The sequence below is a fragment of the Talpa europaea genome (assembly GCF_964194135.1).
Source record: "Talpa europaea genome assembly, chromosome: 7".
In the NCBI taxonomy this organism is placed as follows: Eukaryota; Metazoa; Chordata; class Mammalia; order Eulipotyphla; family Talpidae; genus Talpa; species Talpa europaea.
The window spans coordinates 32,828,107-32,845,794 of record NC_140074.1 but is presented as its reverse complement, the minus strand read 5'-3'; the positions used below and the strand labels follow the sequence as shown (position 1 = coordinate 32,845,794).

The window sequence follows — 17,688 nt, the reverse complement described above, 5'->3', positions numbered from 1 at the left end:
AGCTCCACCCAAGTTGCTGTGAGTGGCCTAAGTTTATCTTTGTTGATTGCTGATTGATTGATTGATTTTTTTATTGATTCCATTGTGTATATATACAACATCATCTTGATCCATTCATCTATTTTTGGGAATTGGGGTTGTTTCCATATCTTATCCACTGCAAATAGTGCTGCAATAAACACAGGGGGTGTTCAGGCATCCTTTTGAATTAATGTTTTTGTGTCCTTTGGGTAGATTCCTAGGAGTGGAATTGCTGGATCATATGGTAACTCCATTTTTAATAGTTTGAGGAACCTTCACACAGCTTTTTATAGTGGCTAGACCAGTTTGCATTCCTACCAGTAGTATGGGAGAGTTCCTTTTTCTACACATCCTCACCAACATTTGTTGTTGATAGATTTTTTTATATGTGCCATTCTCACTGTTGCAAAGTCATATCTTGTTTTGGTTTTGATTTGCATTTTCTTGATTATAAGTGATGTTGAACATTATTTCATGTACTTATTTGGAAAAGTACATGAATACATTCTTTTTTTTAAAAGATTTATTTTTATATTTATACAAGCACTGGGTACAGTCAGAAGCACGGGAGGGTGAGAGAATTCACCAGAGCCGGAACGGAGAACAGAACAGGCAGATGGATGAAACACTGCTGAGGGGAGCAGCAGGCGCCGCAGAAGGGGTCTGCGCACCATCTGGGACCCTCACCGGTGGCCGGGGATTGAACAGGCGCTGCAGAGACTGCAGGCAGCTTCGCAGCACAGCACTCAACCGCTGCGCCACCAGGGGAGGCCCCATGAATACATTCTTTTTTTTTTTTTTTTAAATTTAAATTTTATTTTTATATTCCATACAATTACAACCCCCTTATTTTTACCGCAGTCCCTCCTTTCCCCGCTCCCCAACCCCCATAGAATGTCTCTTGTTCATAGTTGTTTGTTGATTTTGATATTTTCTTTCTTATAGTTATTCTTTTTCCTGGTCCCTTATTTAAGTTTTTGAGATTCCTGCTATGAGTGAGACCACCCGGTATTTTTCTTTTTCTTTCTGGCTTATTTCGCTGAGCATGATCCCTTCCAGCGCCATCCATGTTGCTGCAAATTGCATGTGTTTATCTTTTTTGAATGCTGAGTAATATTTCATGGTATATATGTACCACATCTTCTTGATCCAGTCATCTATTTTTGGGCATTTGGGTTGTTTCCAAAGCTTAGTTATTGTAAATAGCGCTGCTATAAACATAGGGGTGCAGGTTCTCTTTGGAATTGATGTTTCTGTGTCCTTTGGGTAAATACCTAGGAGTGGAATTGCTGAATCCTATGGAAGCTCTATGTTTAGTAGTTCCAGAAATCTCCACACAGCTCTCCATAGTGGTTGGACCAGTTTGCACTCGCACCAACAGTGCAGGAGAGTTCCTTTTTCTCCACACCCTCGCCAACATTTGTTGTTGCTAGTTTTTTTAATATGTGCCATTCTCACTGGTGTAAGATGGTATCTCATGGTAGTTTTGATTTGCATTTCCCTGATGACAAGTGATGTTGAACATTTTTTCATATGCCTGCTGGCCATTTGCATTTCCTCTTCAGAGAAGTTTCTTTTTAGCTCTTCTGCCCATTTTTTGATTGGATTTTTTTCTTTGTTTTTGTTGAGTCTCATCATCTCTTTGTAGATTTTTGTGATCAGTCCTTTATCATTAGTGTTGTGTGCAAAAATGTTCTCCCAGTTGGTGGGGTTTCTCTTTGTTTTTGTTATTGTCTCTTTTGCTGTGCAAAAGCTCTTTAATTTGATGTAGTCCCAGCTGTTGATCTTTGCCTTCACTATCACTGCTTTGGGTGATGTGTCTGTAAAGATGTCTTTGATGTGCATATCATGTAGTGTTTCATCTATATTTCCTTCTGTGTATTTTATGGTTTCAGGTCTTATGTCTAGTTCTTTAATCCATTTTGAATTGGTTTTTGTGCATGGTGTTAGGTAGTAGTCAAGCTTCATTCTTTTGCATGTAGCGACCCAGTTTTCCCAGCACCATTTATTGAACAAACTTTCCTTATGAATACGTTCTTAATGAGAGTTTTGTAATGAGTAAAAAATGAAATTGTGAATTTTGTCTGCTCTTTTAGATTCTACTCCTATATCCTTCTTTAGTTTTATATTTCTCTTTAATGAGTACCTAGGAGTAGGTCATATTACATGTCTAGTAACTTAGATTGAATGTTGAACATTGTATTGCAGGTGATTTTTTTTCTCTTTTCCTTATGAATGTTGAGGTTTGTTTTGGATGGCAGTTAAATTGGAGATTTTCTTGGGCCTTTTAAAGATTGCTTGTATTTTTTAGGATGGGTTTATTAACCTTAATCTAGGCTAGCTTATCTCTTCTCAGTTCTCTGTTGAGAACTAGATCATCTGTAATCTGTTTCTAGTTTTGAATAGTCACTATACTACTTTCCATAATGGTACTACCAACAGTGTATAAAGGTCCCCTTCTCACCACATCTTCTCCAATACATTTATTTTAATTGATAGATATGTCTGATATAGTAGAAGCCTGTTTTTCATTTGTGAGCCTAATGAATAAATATGTGGTTTATAAATTTAATTACATTTACTTTGATTTGGGTATGTGTTGATCATAGAGTGGAAGAGAATTCAATCCTTGTAATTTTGTGTATTTGCAAATTTTTTTAGAGGCAGTCCACAAATGAAGGGGACACCCCATTTTAAAGAAGAACAGTGTGCTCCAGCATTAAATTTAGAGATGAGAAAAATACTGGATTTGCAAGCCCCCATTATGAGGTACAGTACTGTCGTAGTTAAATTTAGCAATTTGTGATGACAATATACAATGTAGTTACTTAATCACATGACTAATAAGTTAATTTCATATCTTTGAGTATAATTTTTTAGTCCTAGAAATGCTTGGTCTTAACCCAGATTAAAAAAAAAATGTGAAAATTTACAGATGGTGCATTACTATTGCAATAAAACCTGTATGTTTGGAATGCCAACTCTAATAAGTTTATTTTGAAATTTTTATTTTTGGTAAAATGCAGAACTGTTGAATGATACAGTATATAGTCCATAGTACTTGAAAAAAAAATGCTGGTAATAGCCATACACATCGAACCTTCTACGCATCAGATGGGCCAACAATTCTTATCTCTAATGCCCTGACTTGCTGTAAGAAATGATAAAAAAAAAAATAAGAAAAAGAAATCCTAATTCAAAATTCACTATTAGGAATCATTAAAACATTCGTGTCAAGGACCTCCCCAGTGGTGCAGCAGGTTGAGTGCAGTGCTATGAAGCTGTCCACAGTCTTTGCAGTATGGGTTCGATTCCCAGCCGGCCAGGGAGATACCCACATGGCACTACAGACCTCTTCTGTCTTGCCTGCTGCTCCCCTCAGCAGTGCTTTCGGTCCGTCTGCCTGTTCTGCTCCCTGCTCTGTCTCTGGTGAATCCTCTCACCCTCCCGAATATCTGGTCTGTACCCCAGTTCTTGTATGCATGAATAAATCTTAAAAAAAGTCAGGTATACTTTACGTAATAATGCTATTTGTTTCTGAAAGGGAGCTAGTGGTATTAGAATATGCATTGTTCTAGAAGAATACATTAGAAATGGTGTGAGAACTGAGCGTCTAGGAGACAGTTTGGGGAAAAGACTTTTTGTGAGTTCTTAGTAAACAGTGTATAGTATGGATATAATATGCATGTATTGGACTGTATGTATGTGATACTTGTATTGTCTTTTTAAGTTCTTTTGAAACGGAATTAAAAAGGCTTCTTTCACCATTTCTGTTATTAGGACAGTACAAATAATGTATGTAACTTGTTAAATTTGTATGCAAGTGACTGGCTATTGGCTTGCCTTGTTTAATCTATCTTTTTATATTCTACTCTCATATAAAAAGAATGCTTTAAGCAGAGGGGGATGGTTATTTGCTAAAATGTGATCAAGGTTACAATAGATTGCATTCAGGTTACTTGTGAACTTGGTCAGAAAGTTACGTTCACCTCACACTGTATTTAATTCAGCTTAGAGATCCTTTTCAATAATGTGACTTAGTGCATAAGGAATTTTGAATGTCTGGATATCAAACTACATGAAATTGCACAAGCATGAATTTCTACCTCCACCTGGTGGTAAAAACCTGTATGGTTCATGGAAATGGGATAGAAAAGGAACCTTAATAAGAATTTGTGCCATCTTGTACAAGTTTTACTTGTCAGGTGCTGGTTTTAAATCTACAAATTTAGTTGATTGGAACTCTCTAAACAAATGTAGTTGATTGGAACTTTCAAAACACCACGTAAAATTATTGCATTCAGAATAGTGTACTTACTACAGTTTGGAGGTTTCCTGTACTATTTTGAATTGAGTCAGAAGATAAACTTTGGCTTTATAACCAGTTATTTACCCTTCCACTACCAAAAGTAATAAGTCAAATACAATTAAAGATAGTTGAAGAGGGTAGAAAGGATAATTGTCATGGTGTTGCTTGTAGGAGCAATACTGTCGTCTATTAGTTTTTGATTGAAGAGAGAATAGAATTAATGTTAAGCATCCAACCTCTTATCAGTTGAGGAAGAGAATGTTTAAAAGGTAAAAAGCTCTAATGCATACTGTAATTAAAATGCTTAACTTATTTCTTTTTTAAAAAATATATTTATTTATACAAGAGCTGGGGTATAGGCCAGAGGCACGGGAGGGTGAGAGGATTCACCAGAGACCTAGTGGGGAGCAGAACAGGCAGACAGACTGAAGACACTGCGGGCAAGGCAGGAGAGGTCCGCCCCGCCATGTGGGTAGCTCCCTGGCTGGCTGGGAATTGAACCTGCGCTGCAGAGGCTGCGGACAGCTTCACGGCGTGGTGCTTAACCTGCTGTGCCACCTGGGAGACTCCAAAACTCTTAGCTTATTTCTTAATTTCAAATACCACAGTTTATTTAGTGTCTTCCTTTATCCTGGATATTTAGGAAGGCCCTATGTAGTAAATAGTACAAAATATTAGATAGGTATTAAATATATTTAATATATTTACATATCTTATATATGATAAAAATATTTGATTAATCAAACAGTATTCTACTTCACATGCATAGTAGCATATGATATTCCAGCATATTCCTTTTGTGTCTATTAAATCCTTAAAACTTTCAGATCCTAAACAACAACAAAAAAGTACTTTATATACTAGGTAGTTGTTTTCAAAGTCCATGAAGTTAATGCTTGAAAAAGTTTCTCTGGGGACATAATTTAGAGTGTATTTGTGTATTTTGTGTGTACTTATAACTAGGGGTGATTTTTCAAAATATTGAATAATCAGTGCAACGTGAGAATATATGGGATACTGGCTTTGTGTAGGGCCCTAATATCCTCTCCTTACCAAGAACTAATTTTTATAGTTGTTAGATCTTTATAAGGAGAGGAATGGTGAGCAGGCATTTGGGTGGTTTGGTACAATTCTTGTCTACTAACCTTTATGTTGGTATTCAGTACTTTAACAACTGATCCGGCCTTTGTTTTAATGAGTTTATTTTCCATTAAATGAGGTATCTTGTCTTGTAGATTCTTTATCATGTTTATCACAGTTATTTTAAAGTCATCTGTTAATTCCAAAGTCAGAAATATATCTGTGAATCTATTTAATGAATTTTTCTTTGACCCTGAGTCACATTTTTCTATTTATCTGTAAATCTGGTGACCACTTAGCATTGTGGGTAATAATGTTGCGATTTTTGAATTCTGTTAAATGTGTTAGAAGAATGCTGAGTATTGCCTAGTAGGCAATTAAATTACTGCAGAGAAGCTTTGATCTTGTTCCTAGTGTCATAGCAGCAGTTCTTCTAGGGAGATAAAAGAGTGAAGGGAGAATATACTACTTTGTTAAAAAGTAGATTGACTCCCACTGAATGAAAATTATTGGTAACAAATGACTGCTCCACTAAATTGCCTCTAGACATGTGCTAGCAGATCTTAAACATACTTTCATATCATATGCTACGTATACATCTTATCGCTAAAATATAAATTTAAAATGAAAGAAGATACAATCCATGGACTTCCTATAAACTGGGAATTTCAAATGCTCTGAAATTCAAAAGATAGGGAGCTAGGTGAAAGGAACATGTCATTCTAATGTTTTTTCAGTATTTTTTTTAGTTGGGAAGAAAATACAGTAAGTTCTTCATTATTTAAATTCCTTGAGGAATGAGTCATTGAATTCAACTTTCCAGAGAATTGAAGGTTTAGTTTAGTAAACATTAAAAAACATTTTTTCATGGGGCCTCCCTGATGGCCAAGGGGTTAAATCTCAGCAGTACCAAGGTGAGGGTACTTTCCCCCCTCCACCACTACCCCCAACCCACCATGGCTAAGTGGCCTGAGTTCCATCCCCAGCGAGGGAGCTAACCCACATGGCACAGCAGACATCTCCTGCTTTGCTCACTGCTCCCCTTAGCAGTGTATTTCAGTGGATCTGCCTGTTCTGCTCCCCACTCTGTCTCTAGTGAATTCTCTCACCCCTTCTCCCTCCCCTGTACCTCTGGCCTACAATCCAGTTCTTCTAGGCAAAAATAAATTTAAAAATCTTGAAAGTCTTTAAAAAAAAAAAAAAAACAACAACATTTTTTTCATGGATTCAGATTTCTTTTGAAAGATTTATTCATACAAGAACGGGGGTACAGGCCAGAGTTGTGGGGGGTGAAAGGATTCACCAGAGACAGAGTGGGGAACAGAACAGGCAGATCGACCAAAATACACTGCTGAGGGGAGCAGTGGGCAAGTCAGGAGAGGTCTGCTGCACCATGTGGGTAGCTCCCTGGCCAGGGATCGAACTCGTGCTGCAGTGGCTGCGGCAAGCTTCATGGTTGCATCTTAACCCCTTGCACCACCAGGGAGGCCCCATCGATTCAAGTATTTCTGAAATGTACTCACCTTAGTATGAAAGGAAATTTAGTGGTTATATAGTAGATGATGTATTATGTATACAATACATTTTTCATTCTTATACTTTAAATCTTTCTAGCATTTGAATTCTTTCTCGCATTTGATATTCTTTATTAAATACATCTTATTTCCTTGGCTTTCTTGGTGAAGTTTCCACTGATTCTCTTATTTTTTTCTATGCCAGTAATTTCGTGATCTTTTTTCTGAGTTACTTTTTCCTCTTGCCCTTTTCTCTTCTTTTCTTCCTTCTACATATACTTAGTGCCAGTTATAACTAGTACTGCCCAGGGGCTGTCATATGAATGAGAAATGTATGCATTTATTTGCCTTTAGGTTAGTAAATATTAAATCTCTTTGCAAATGAACAATTGTTAAGATCATACTATGTATTTACTTTTCAATACTTAGTCAATTGAGTGATCTTCTGAAACGATCTTTTATTTACCTTTCAGTCTTTAACACACAGCATATCACCTGCCACAGAGAATAGGCATAATAATTTGTTGAGTGAATTGAACAGTATGAGACTCAATGAGTTCCTAGAAATGCAGTGGTTTAGAACTGTATTCTCCAATACAGTAAGCAGTAGTCAAATGAAGTTATTTGAATTTATGTTAGTTAAAAATGAATGAAATTTAAAATTCATTTGTCACAGTAGCCATATAGGTGTGCAGTAGCCACATGTGGCTAGTGGCTGTCTATATTGGATAGTACAAGTACAGAACACTTCCTTTACAGTTGAAGGTTCTGTTGAACAGGGCTAGAGGATTATTGCCTTTATAACCCATTCCTCCAATTTATTACCTGTTCTTTTTATGGTTTTTCTACCTCTTTTTTCTTGTCAGCTATCACTTATATATCTGCCTTCTAATTTACTGTTTCAATATTCTAGTTTTTAACTTGGTTTATGAAGTTGTGATAATGGCTATGCATAGTCTTTATTTCTTCAAAAATTTCTGATTCTAGGTTGAATCATACCCAAATTGTAGTGAAATTGTAGGTAAAAGACAGTTTTATAAGTAGTTTCATGATCTCTGCATTAATATTCTTCATAACAATTTTATTTTGCTTTCCAAGTATGCTCTTTTAAGAGTTAATTGAGTCTAGGGCCTCCCTAGTGGCGCAGGCAGTTGAGCGCTGCACTGTAAAGCTGTCTGCAGCCTCTCCAGCATGGATTTGATCCCGGCCAGCCACAATAATCCCACATGGTGCAGCAGACCTCTCCTGTCTCACCCGCTGCTCCCCTCAGCAGTGTATTTTGTTAGTCTGCCTGTTCTGTTCCCCACTCTGTCTCTGGTGAATCCTCTCACCCTCCCGCACATCTGGCCTGTACCCCAGTTCTTGTATAAATAAATTTTTTTTTTTTCTTGAAAGAGTTAATTGATTCAAAATTGCTTACTTTCCTACAGTTTGCAGTCTGTGCTGGAAGATCTCCTGGTGGCTACTTCTGATGGACTTCTTCATCTTATTCACTGGGAAGGAATGACAAATGGAAGGAAAGCCATTAACCTTTGCACAGTGGCCTTTTCAGTGGATCTGCAGTCATCTAGAGGTAGTTAGACTTTCTGCATAGGGTAGAACCAGATATTCAATATTCATTGTAATGTAGACATTTTTCTGTGCATGAATGTAGATTTTTTTCTACTTGGGAATTAGGGAGGAGGGGAAGAGAGAATATGAGACTCGAGGAAGGGAGGGAGTGGAGGGAGGAATTTAATTGTTTAGTATTTTTAGTTCCTTTTTTTTTTGCCCATTTAATTATTCTTATAGGATTTGCAAGCAAAATGTGAGAGTTATTTACTATATCTATATTTTTTCATATTTCATGTACTTTTTCATCAGCAGGTTCATTCCTGGGCTTTGCAGATGTGCATATCAGAGACATGGAATACTGTGCCACACTTGATGGATTTGCTGTTGTGTTTAACGATGGCAAAGTTGGCTTTATTACACCAGTGTCGAGTAAATTTACTGCAGAGGTATGACTTACTTTGAAATGCTTATTTTCTTTACATTTGTATTTGCACTTGTTAATTTTGCTATTTGTTCTTTAGTCCCACACTTAATATTTTAGGGGTTGTTAATTTTTTTTAATCAAAACAATTAATGTAAATAGGTTAGTCTATTCTATTAGATATATCAGAGAGATGATAATTCCTACAATCATCTGCTGTCATCTTGACCATTATCCTTTTTTAAGGGAACTACTTTTTATTCCCTTACTGGTTATTTTGCTTGTGTATTGCCACTACTCTAAATATTTACTTTAATTTTCAGTTTTTAGGCCATGTTCACTGACTTCTCACTGTGGAAAATGGCCATTCAGTTTTCTTTTTCCTGCTCCAACTACCTTCATGTATTATTTCCCCCACCTTTCAACATAGGTGTTGTGATTTTCACATTATTCATTATCTATACTGTTACTTATTAAACCTTATTAATACCTGAATCGTGTAATGTGTTATTTTTCCTTTCCTGAGATTTTTTCTCCTACTGGAAATTAATAATTGTTCTTTATACATTCTTAGTTTTCATGTGTTTTTTAACGTACCACTACCTCAACCCCAAATTCTCTACTGGTTATGCCATCTTTTCAATTCTTTGAAAAGCATTAGGTGTTTTATCCATTTCATCTTCTTGAAATTTCTCCGGAGCCTTTTAGGTCTTCTCCAAACTGAACCGGTTGCTCACAATACTCATCTTTACTTTAACATGGTTATATTTTTAGGCTCTTCACTATCATCATCTTGAGGATTCTTTTTAGACTTTTATTTGTATGAGACCCTTTCCTAGTAGATAGTTAATTAGTATGGGGGATGTTAATATATGAATTTCGTTGCTCTGACAAGAGCTAAAATAAAAATTTGAACTAATTGAAAGCATTTTTGCCGTGATCTAGTTTATTCCTTTCCTTCCCTTTCTGTGTCCAATATTCATTGGAGAACAGTCTTGTAATACTTTGCACAGATTATATGCTTGTCTGGTTCAAAATTCTGGAATTTGAGTTAGGACAGAGTGAAGGGTCCAAATGCAGAACATAAACTTTCATTTACCTTGTTTTCAGTTTGGTCTAGAAACTACTGGGCTTTTGTTTTTGTTTTCTCTTGGGTGGAGGTAAGGTGTTTATTTGTTGCTCAGATTGGGGAGGTGCTCTGGGAAGACCTACCTACTTCTTCACTGGCTTTAACCCATCCTGCTTTTAGTTCATCATATCAAAAATATCTGAATTCCCTAGCCTTCTGTGTACCATGCAGTGTAAATTTATGATTCTCAACATTCTTTAAATTAGGTAAGAATTCCACTCAACTGTATGCTTCCCAGTTTCCAACATTTATTGATGCTGCCCTCTCTCCCATTCTTTGTCCTTGTCTTCTTATACTTTTTGAAAACAATCTTTTCTGTTTTGTTTTTTTTTTTTAATGGATTTTTTTTTAAGATTAATTTTTATTTATTTATTTATTTATACAAGCACTGGGTATAGTCAGAAGCGTGGGAGGGTGAGAGAATTAACCAGAGCCAGAGCGGGGAGCAGAGCAGGCAGAAGGACCAAAGTACACTGCTAAGGGGAGCAGCGGGCGGCAGGAGAGGTCTGCGCGCCATGTGGGACCCTCCTCTGGTGGCTGGGGAGCAGCCGGGGATCGAACCGGTGCCGTAGAGGCCGCGGGCAGCTTCGCAACCCAGCGCTCAACCGCTGCGCCAGCGGGGAGGCCCAATCTTTTCTGTTTTTAAAGTTGGGTTTTAAGAGTCAGGGAAGCAAGATAATCATGTTCAGTCACCTTTTTAGAAAGGATTTTAAGTTTATACAGGCATTATTCTTTCTCTGTGATATTATTTTAATCTTAATAATTTCCTTTTTTCCATCATCAGCTTTATTCAAATAGTAAGGCACTGAATAATGCATTTGTGATAATGTCAATGTCAATATATAAGTAAGAATTAAAATAAACTTGGAAAACCTAAATTTTTTACAATATGCATACTTATTTGTGATTATGTTTAGGATTTGTTTTTAGTGAAATCAAAATATCAGAGCTGAAAAAGTCATTGACTTCCTGAGCATTAGCATTATTGGTATTTGATTGAAGAAAACTTTCTAATTTAAGGATTTAAAGTAATGAACAGTAGATGAATGTTATTAAATGAGTTTTAAATTGAAAGTATAAGTTATAATAAAAACAATACATATGTATTACAGGTAATTGAGAAATATGCTAGCAGCATATATGTATATTAACTATAAATTATAAAAATTATATTTGGCATTATTTAATATATTTAACAGATATGTTAAAATATGTCAAATTTTGACAGTTTGCTCAGGACTTTTTTGGTAGGACTAGATAATTAGGACAAAATCTGCTAAATACATTGTTTTTATTTTTAAAAAGTGCTAAGTCTTTAGAGTGCTAACAAGACAGTAAGGAATTAAACTAGGGAAAGCTCAATACCCAGTGAGCCAAACCCAGTGTTTGACTCTGCAATGAGCATGAACAGATGATGCAATATGCAACATGGAGAGGTCTCTAATATATTGAGTGAAGGCAGCTAGACACAAAAGAATATGTGCTGATTCCATTTTATATAAAATTGAAGGAAATATAAAAATATAAGTAGTCTAAATGTGTGTATGGAGGCATGTTTAAGTGCAGTGGTGTAAAGGAAAAATAAGGAAATGATTAGTATGTAAATTGGTTACTTTTGTGATAGGGGTGAAGTTATAGTGATTTCGATTTGCACTGTTGGAGGACTTTGGGGTACTGATAATTTTTGACTTGAGTTGTAATTCCACAAGTGATTATAGTGTGATATCATTGCAATGTACAGTTTTGTATTTTCTTTAATGTATTATAATTCTAATGCAAAAGGTTAAAAATAATTAAAAATACTCTTGTGACCCCGTATCTAAATTGGAGAAAAAACTGTAGTTCTTATTGTGGCTTTCATGTAATAGTCTACTATGAATCTGTGCTGTTAAATTTTTTTTCTCTTTTCCCCTGTTCTACTCCATTCCATTGGCACAAGCCTTTTCAGTGTTCTTTTAATGTTAGAAATACTACTAGGAAAAGGACAAAACCTGCTAAATACAGTGTTTTTATTTTTTTTTATTATTATTTTGTAAAGATTTATTTTTATACAAGAGCTGGGGTATAGGCCAGAGGCATGGGAGGGTGAGAGGATTCACCAGAGACAGAGCCGGGAACAGAACAGGCAGACGACAGAAATACACTGCTGAGGAGAGCTGCAGGCACGACAGGAGAGGTCTGCTGTGCCATGTGGGATTCTCCCTGGCCAGCCAGGATCGAACCCTCACTTCAGAGGCTGCGGACAGCTTCACAGCACTGCACTCAACCTGCCGCGCCACTGGGGAGGCCCTGTTTTTATTTTTAAAAAGTGCTAAGTTGTTATTTCTCCAATGCTTTCATCAAAAGGCACTTTCATAGGGGAAAAAAATTTAATATTATGTCCTTTTCCCATAATCTCGCTTCCCCTTAATTTTTTTCTATAGTATTTATCAACCTCCAATATACTGTAGTTGTTACCCTCCTAATGCAAGACAGGGATATATAGGATCTTGGTTTGTTTGATATCTGTAATGTCCTCAGCATCTAGAACAGGGCTGGTGAATAGTGGAAACTTTGTTATCGGAATGAATGGATGAATTTCAGTCTAAACAGTGGCCCCCTCCAAAAAATAATGCTCAATACTGACTTCACTATTTGCAGTACATAAAATAATGTCTAGTTTTATACTAAAATGAAAGTCCTACAAAAAAGTAAATTTGGAAATTCAATAAAATTTGTAATACTGTATTTCTAATAGGTAGATCTTCAAATGGTTGGAATAATACAAAAATAAAGTACAAAACTGTAGTATGCTATTTATTGTACTCACTGCACTGACAATCATGGTGACCTTTGCCTTAGAATTTATAATCTAAGATGTTCTTAATTTGAGACATGAGACAATTGATTTGTATCTATTCTGATTGTTTCAGAATTCAATAGCATATAAAGGTAATGTTATTTATTGAATACTTAATTTTTTTGAATGCTAGGCATGGCATTATGTGGTTTACATGTATGTATAGTCTCATTTAATCTTCAAAATTCTAAGAAGAAGTTACAGATAAGGAAAAATGAAACTTGGAGAGGTTAAATAACCATTTCAGCAAGTGAACGGTAGGCCCAAGATGTTATGTCAGGCTGTCAAATGCCATCCTATTAACCATTATGCTGATACAGAGTAAATAATAAGCCTTTGCAAGTCATGAGTCACTTCTGAAGGATAAATCAAATAAAATTCACTATTTTCCACTGATTGGGAAGTTGTAAACACTATGTGGTTGATAAGGAGAATAATAATGAAAAGTTAGATGCAGTTTCTGCTATCAAGAGATTTATATTCTAATAAGAAAGTCATCTTCATTTAATTTGAATTTGGAGATCAAGTATCCCATTTTCCACTGTTTATAAATTGTCACTGACTTGGACTCAGTTGGGAATATTCATTGAACTATTAATGAAATTGATGTTTTAAGAGTCCTTATAGGAAATTTTCCTATTCAGATTAAACCAAGTAAAACCTTAGGAAAGTGTGTGTTTATAGATGGAGAGTTATATTGACTATAGTATATTTTAGCAAACACTTTTAAAACCTAAACATTTTTTTGTATTATAGCAGCTTCATGGAGTTTGGTCACAAGATGTTGTTGATGGGACTTGTGTTGCAGTAAATAACAAGTACCGACTAATGGCATTTGGCTGCGCAAGGTAATTGATAACAGACATCTGCATTTTAAAAATTATTGCCAAAAGTAATGTTGTTTTAAAACATAAGATGTACTGGGCCTCCCCGGTGGCGCAGCAGTTGAGCGCTGGGTTGCGAGGCTGCCCGCAGCCTCTGCAGCGCTGGTTCGATCCCCGGCTGCTCCCTGGCCACCGGAGGAAGGTCCCGCATGGCGCGCAGACCTCTCCTGCTGCCCGCTGCTCCTTCTGCCTGCTCTGCTCCCCGCTCTGGCTCTGGTGAATTCTCTCACCCTCCCGTGCTTCTGGCTGTTCCCAGTGCTTGTATGCATGTATGTATAAATCAATCAATCAATCAATAAATCTTTAAAAAAAAATAAAACATAAGATGTTCTTAATACATAGGTTAAGTTTGTAATGCCTATCATAATTTGTGAATCAATCTTATGTAAAATCTAAATTTATTAGATTGAAGTAAATCTAAAGGGCTTATTTTGGCTATTGAGCATTTTGCTTTGTAAAAACAAGCTTTTCTTGGTAGAAAATTGAATTATCATTTAAAAAAGATTAAATCAGTTAAAAATTTAGGTTCTTTATTATTTAAAAAGGGATCAGGAAGATAGATTTTCTTTATAAAAGTCCTTTATGATATCGGGGTTGTGACATTACCTTTGCTTTAGTCAACAAGCAAATTTAAAACTAAAACAATATCATTCTCTTGCTTTAAGATAATGCAGAATTCAGAAGTAAAATTGAATTAGTTATTCATTCAAAAACTGTGTATGAGTCTGTCATGTATCAGGCACAGTGCTAAGCACTAGGCATCCATTATGGACTTTGTATCTTATAGTTTAGCTCAAATAAAAAAAGACTATCAGACACTTATAGTAATACTTTGCAATGAGAATATAGTGCTTTGTAGTTTTCAAAACTCTGCCTAAAATGTAAAATTCCATTTTGCACTAAAATAAGACTTAGAAATACATCTAGTATAATCTCTAGCTATAGCAAGTTAAGATTAAAGTATTTGTATTAGTACTAGTAACATAATATATAAAAGTATGGTTATAAATTTCCACTTTCATTATATGCTCAATAATTTCTTAGTAAAGTAGGGAACCCTCATTCTTAACACACTTCTCACTGAAGAGTATGAATAAATTTAACTTGGTATGAGAGAAGGAAAATAATTTTTTTCATTTTCATGAGTTGATTTGGTCACAGTTTATTTAGAATCTTTTAATACATGTTCACAAATACATTTTGACTGTAATATTCCTTTTTCTCTTCCTTAACCATAATTAAGTAGAGGAAGGATTCTTTTCATTTACTGTTCAGCTTTGTGTGGTGGAATTTATCAGTGAAGCCATCAGACCCTTGGATTTTCTTTGTAGGAATTTTTTCCATTACTAGCTCAATTCAGTTTTAAAAATAGATTTGTAAGACAATTTTAGATTGTCTATTTTTCCTACATATTTTAGCAAGTTCTATTTTTCTTTTTTTCTTTTTGAAGATTTATTTATTTATGCATGCAAGAGCTGAGGTACAGGCCAGAGATATGTGTGTGTGTGGGGGGGGTGGTGGTGAGAGGATTCACCAGAGACAAAGTTGGGAGCAGAACAGGCAGACTGACTGTAATACATTGCTGAGGGGAGCAGCGGGTAAGACAGGAGAGGTCTGCTTCACCATGTGGGTTGCTCCCTGGCCAACTGGGTATCGAACTACTGTTGCAGAGTCTGTGGATTGCCTCATAGTGCGTTGCTTAACCCCTTGCGCCACCAGGGAGGCCCACAAGTTCTATTTTTCTAGGAATTGGTTTCATATATACTTTCAAATTTATTGGCATAGTTTGAAATACCCTTTTTAACTTTCATAGTGTAAGATAAAAACATACAGGAAAATGCATAATCCAAATAGTCATAACTTTATAATTAATTATGATACAAATACCCGTCTGTTCTCACTGGAACAAGAAATAGTACATTGCCAGTCAATGTGAGTTTTATCTCTGCTACTTCCTAATCATAGCACCATTTGACTTAATTTTAAAGGTAATCATTTACTTATTATAATCATTTACTTTTCTTTGTTTTTAATACCCTTGTATGCATTCTTAAAGATCTTAATTTAACTTTACCTGATTTATAAAAATCACATTCTGTTTTGTGGCTTCTGTCAGTCACCATTGTGAAATTAATCCATGCTGTTTGCGGTAACTGAAATCACTTTTTATTTTATTTATTTATTTTTTAAAGATTTATTTATTCATACAAGCGCTGGGTACAGTCAGAAGCACAGGAGGGTGAGAGAATTCATCAGAATGGGGAACAGAACAGGCAGAGTGATGAAATACAGTGCTGAGGGGAGCAGCAGGCACTGCATAGCCCAGCCCTTAACTGCTGCGCCACCGGCGGAGGCCCTGAAATCACTTTTTAAAACTGATTTATAGGTGGTGTTCTAGTGTGGGAGTATACCATGATTTTTCTGATATGCTGTTAATGGAAATTTGTATTTCTTGGTTTCCAAAAAAGGAGATATTCTCTTATATTAACCCAATGTCTTTATCACACGTGGAAAAATTAATGAGAAAAATCCCAAATAAAATCTAATATGCAGTTCATATTTGAATTAACCAACTTGTCACCAAAATTTCTTTTTATTGCTCCTTTGCTCCAAACCACAGTCAATCAAAATGAATGATATTTCATTATTTCTCTTTAGCCACTTCTTGCAAAAAATGAATCATGATTTTTCCAACAACCCAGTATTATCAGTTTGATTAGATTTTGGTTAAACATTTTGTCATAGTTGATGTTGTATACTTTTTGTGGCATCATATAGCAATATTGCCAAGTGTTAATGATACTAAATTTGATCACTTAAGAGTTATAGCCATATTTGTATTAAGGGCATATATTTTTGTTTTGCTTTGAGTTTAGTAAATAATGTTTTTTTAATTGGAAAATATTTTTATTTTATAATAGTGCTAATGATAAATGTAAAGAAAAAGAATTGAAAGATTATAGTCACCATAGAGTATTATATATATTTTTTAAAGATTTATTTACGCATACAATAGCTGGGGTACAGGCCAGACATGCTGGGGGTCAGAGGATTCACCAGAGACAGAGTGGGGAACAAAACAGGCAGACTGACTGAAATACACTGGTGAGGGGAGCAGCGGGCGAGACAGGAGAGGTCTGTTGCGCCATGCGGTTTGCTCCCTAAACGGCTGGGGATCCAACTCATGCTGCAGAGGCTGCGGATTGCTTCACAGTGCAGCGCTTACCATCTTCGTCACCAGGGAGGCCCCCAAGTATTACGTTTATTAACAATATTCTTATATAATTACGTTTTTATTAAAAATATTTGGACTCACTGACTTGTTAGAACTTAATACTTGGTAGTTTTGAAACTTGTTAGTTTCAGACACAAAGCAAACACTGATATAAGTACCTCCTAGCGACTAAATACAATCTTTGAGCGAGATACCTAATTAGTAAGTAACCTGGAAAAATATCTAGCCTAGGCTTAGATATCTGACTAAGATGGCATAAATGATGAGATTTTCTCTCCTGCCTGAATATAAAACAGCTGTTTTGAATGTAAGACTTGGGACATTCAGGCAATAAAGGATAGTGATTCCAGAGAACGAAAAACAAGAAAACTCTATAACCCAACTTTTATTACTTTTAGAGAGCTTCCAGGGCATACCACAAGGATAGAGATAGGGCCTAATGGATTCCCTGAGTGAGTACTTGGAAATAAGAGTCTGGGGAGACCAAACAAGATAGGGCTTACAGGACAGACACCAAATAAAAGAGTGGCACGAAGGGAGAACTCCAAAGAGCTGTAGAGGGTCCCATTTGAGTATTAAGCTGAGACATGGAAGATATAAAAAAGACCCAAGTCAAACAGTGTAGGATAAAAGATTAATAAATGTGAAGAATGTAGCAAGAGAAATTATCCAAAATGAAACCCAGGGGGGTGGAGGGGAGTA

The 17,688-nt window shown here is 35.8% G+C and overlaps 1 protein-coding gene across 4 annotated transcripts in view; it reads left to right on the top strand.

Annotated features, from left to right (window-relative positions):
* Positions 1-17,688, top strand: part of RIC1 (RIC1 homolog, RAB6A GEF complex partner 1) — a gene marked incomplete at both ends in the record, with an annotated part of 111,561 nt that overhangs the window by 52,151 nt on the left and 41,722 nt on the right. For all 4 annotated transcript variants that reach the window (XM_084239022.1, XM_084239021.1, XM_084239020.1 and 1 more), the window contains 4 exons: positions 2,683-2,790; positions 8,355-8,497; positions 8,788-8,924; positions 13,624-13,715. In XM_084239022.1, the coding sequence (XP_084095148.1) occupies positions 2,683-2,790; positions 8,355-8,497; positions 8,788-8,924; positions 13,624-13,715 (480 nt within the window). The remainder of the gene's footprint in view (positions 1-2,682; positions 2,791-8,354; positions 8,498-8,787; positions 8,925-13,623; positions 13,716-17,688) is intronic.